At 36.4% G+C, this 3,606-nt stretch overlaps 1 protein-coding gene across 1 annotated transcript in view; it reads right to left on the bottom strand.

Moving 5' to 3' along the window:
- The window catches only part of LOC107752515 (flotillin-1), a 9,345-nt gene extending 6,137 nt beyond the window's left edge, over positions 1-3,208 (bottom strand). Inside the window, exons 1-6 of the mRNA XM_016568513.1 lie at positions 3,069-3,208; positions 1,880-1,929; positions 1,715-1,790; positions 1,539-1,629; positions 1,186-1,329; positions 898-1,017 (exon numbers count right to left, since the gene is read on the bottom strand). Of these exons, the coding sequence (XP_016423999.1) occupies positions 898-1,017; positions 1,186-1,329; positions 1,539-1,629; positions 1,715-1,790; positions 1,880-1,922 (474 nt within the window). The 5' untranslated portion in view covers positions 1,923-1,929; positions 3,069-3,208. The remainder of the gene's footprint in view (positions 1-897; positions 1,018-1,185; positions 1,330-1,538; positions 1,630-1,714; positions 1,791-1,879; positions 1,930-3,068) is intronic.
- Positions 3,209-3,606: the final 398 nt, after the last annotated feature.

The following is a 3,606-nucleotide window of genomic DNA, read 5'->3' on the forward strand; positions in this document are numbered from 1 at the left end:
TAATGAACATTTAGTTTCACAAACCTTGCAAACTTAGTCGGATCCAGTTGTGAGATCTTGTGAAGTGTGCATGTGTATCCTGCATGATCGCGTGTTCTCTGCGTGACGGTCGGTCTGTGTGAATGGAATGCGGACAGGAGGAGAGTTCAGCTTCACTGGAGACGCGCGATCGAAAAACTTTAAACTCGTGATTTCAAATTATGCTGCGCTTTATGCATTTGCTCACTGCCATATTCATGTCATTTCCACTGTGTGCTGTATGTAAAATGAGTGTTACCTTGGCTTTATTTGAAAAAATATGATTCCCAAATCCCAATGCACACAAACTTCCCAGAATACTGAGTGCCCTGTTGGTTACAGTGTTTACTTCCTTTTTTATTATATTTTTTATTAAATATTCATTTATTTGTGAAAAATACTTTGTCATCTAAAGTATAAGTATGTTTATTTAACACATTTACTTTTTAATCCATTTTCAAATTATTTCAAATTTCTTAAACATTAATTAAAATAAATAAAATTATATCGGCTTTACAAGATGACTACATCGGCTGTCAAAAAACCAATATCGGTCGACCACTAGTCATTTTACTGGTATTTGTGCCATTATTTAACGCCCAGAAAAAAGCATGTCTTAATCCACGATTATCATCTGCTCTGCTTGTTTGCGAACTCTATGCTAATTTGCACCGCTGTTGGTAGACTGCAGTGGTCATTATGAAAACACGCTGACTGCATCTATGTTCTTTAATTCACACATTGTGAGTAAATCATCTGCAGAACTTTCCTTTCCCATCGACACTTTTTATGGGATTGCACTCTCACGCTAATTTGCCTTGTTTAGTAAATTTGGCCCTAAATTCGATAAACACAACAACACAAATGGGGCTAACAGACCTGATCATCGTGAACGTCTTTGAGTGTGTAGCTAACCACGCTGATGCCCATGTTGACAAGGTCGGATGAAGCCACCTTAAACACCTGCTCGGAAAACTTCTTTCTGTCTTTGTAGATCTCCTAAAGATTAAACACAAAACACAGCATGCTCAATGAAGTCAATATACTATGCCGAGGACTGAAAGCGCAGATTTTGAACACTATATCCAGTTTTACTGCTGTTTGTGATGTTGCAGAGTGCAGTACGTTTGCAAGGTGGGCCTTTTCTCTGTGCACATGTCTATTTACCTCCACAGTCAGGTGGGCAATGATTGCTCTCTGGTGACCCTCCAGTGTTTCCAAGGCAATGTGGGCAATCTCACCCTCTGACTTTCCCAGAAACATCTGACATGCTGCAGCCAACATCTGTTTATTTTGTCCTTGAATCTTCATCTGTCAGAGAGAGAAGGTTCAGTTTAGCCACATAACAATTGATGATTTTTTTTACAGAAAAGTTATTAAAGGCAGATAAACTATTTTATAAAAGACAGAATAGCACAGTAATCTGGGAAAACTTTTTTTTATTAAATGACAAAAACTGCTTTCTTAAACCCTATGAAATGTTGTTTACTGCATATTAGCGAGTGCGTGAGATAGTTAACCTGTGCAATTCCAGTGACAGAGATGGGCACTCCATGACGTGTGTAGACTTTATCACTCTTTACATTCAGCGTCAGTGTGTTCAAAGAGATCCTGCGATGGAAGAAAGAGAAAAAGCTGAGATTTGTTTATGCAAACCATGCATACATATATACACAACACACAGAGTGAATAATACCTTTGTATCTGCTGAATGCATGGGAAAACAAACACTCTCCCACCAGAGATCATGACTGGTGGTGAGCGGTAGAAACCTGAGGCAGGAGTCAGACCACATATGTGAATGTGTTTTCATGATTTCTACTGAAAATATCTCTCTATAAACATATTTCATATTTCTTACCCGACACCACCATTGCTTCATTTGGACCGCAAGTGTAAAACATTTTCACACTATAGAGAAACCAGAGAAATGAAAGTAGTGGAACACTGTTAAAATCATTTTAGAATTATTTGCAGAGGAAAAAGCAATCACTGTGGATTATTTTTTTAATATCTCACATAACAACAACTATATTATTCTGTTCTTAGTCATTTTAAAATAAATCTCCATTCTCATTGCAACATTCAGTATGGCACACTTTGCATAACTTTAACAACCAATTAATCCCAAGAGGCTGTAGGCCACAAAGACATATATAATATATGTATATAATATATTTTAAATATGTAAGTACATATACGCGTATATATGTAAGTACATAACATGCTGAAACGTCAAAGGTGAATATATCCTTACATATGGGTAAAAAATACTCAAATAATTATAAAGTAAAATTAAATCTATCTTTTCAAAATAAAATATATTAAAAATTAATTGAAATCGAATTCTATATAATTGAAATCAAATTCTATATTCTACATAAAATATGTATTTATAGTGTGTACAAATAATGCGCATTATCTTACAATCTGCATTATAAACCCACTAATGCCTTCAAGTAGTAGTATCGATTGATTGATGCGTTTTCGCTTCTCTGAAATGGTGGGCTTGTGGTTGCTTATTAAATACAGGTTTACCAAAGAATCCCCGGTGAAAAAGCATCCAAGTCCATTAACTTATTAAAGGGTCCTAAGCGTGGCAGATGGTAAAACACGAGCATCTCTCTCGTTGTTTTTCACAATTAGATTTAATATAAATACATATTTGCTAATTTTTTGTTTTATATTGTATTATTATTGTATTATATTGATTTTTTTTTTTTTTTTTTTACGTTGGGGATGAATGAATATAGTGCGCAGCGCGCACTAGGAGGTGCCCTATAATGACATTAGTAGCCTATAATAATATTAAATCAAGCGAATTTTGCCTGTTATCTTAGCCTACTGATGCAACATCATCAGACTGTATTTTCCTGGTAGACTTAAAGTCAAAACTTGCGAAATACAACGACGCCTACAAATTCGCAATATTGTATCGGCCAGTAAAAGAAATGAATCCAGTGTTTACATCCAGCACGTCGCGACAACGGCAAAGCCATCGGCACAGACTGCAAAGAAAATAGGAAAATAATTGTCAGAAAAACTCTTACCGTTAGGTGAATGGATAGAAAATATTAATCGACTTGATAATAGCACGATATCTGGGCTCTTTTCAAAACGGTGTAAGATAAAGACGCAGTAATCCAGCAGGCTGTAACTAGTAGCAGCGTGTGATGGTGATGGCGCCTCGTCCGGATCACACAGGCATACTGGCGCCATCCCATGGAGCAGTTCTTCCCAACGTGTGGATCTCAAAGCTATCGCAAGGAGATATATCCAGCTGCAGACCCGCAGCACAGCAGTTTCAGAACCGCAGCCACAGAACCGCAGTCACAGAACCGGAAGTGAGGGGCGGAGTTATTGACAACGAGAGAGCACGGTGAGTAGTCTGTAATGTTTTTGCCACAAACAGGAAATAACTTGCATAATACAATGAAACTAATAACTCTATAGGTCTACAACTAAATTACACAAGATTAATGTTTAAAATTAAAATTAAAATTAAAATGCTTAATATGTCATTATAAAATGCATAAAGTATGACGTATCGTGTGTAATAAAAGCAAATTACCCCTTAAAAACCGTAAG

The sequence above is a fragment of the Sinocyclocheilus rhinocerous genome, unplaced genomic scaffold (assembly GCF_001515625.1).
Source record: "Sinocyclocheilus rhinocerous isolate Xijiao unplaced genomic scaffold, SAMN03320098_v1.1 scaffold1342, whole genome shotgun sequence".
NCBI lineage: Eukaryota > Metazoa > Chordata > Actinopteri > Cypriniformes > Cyprinidae > Sinocyclocheilus > Sinocyclocheilus rhinocerous.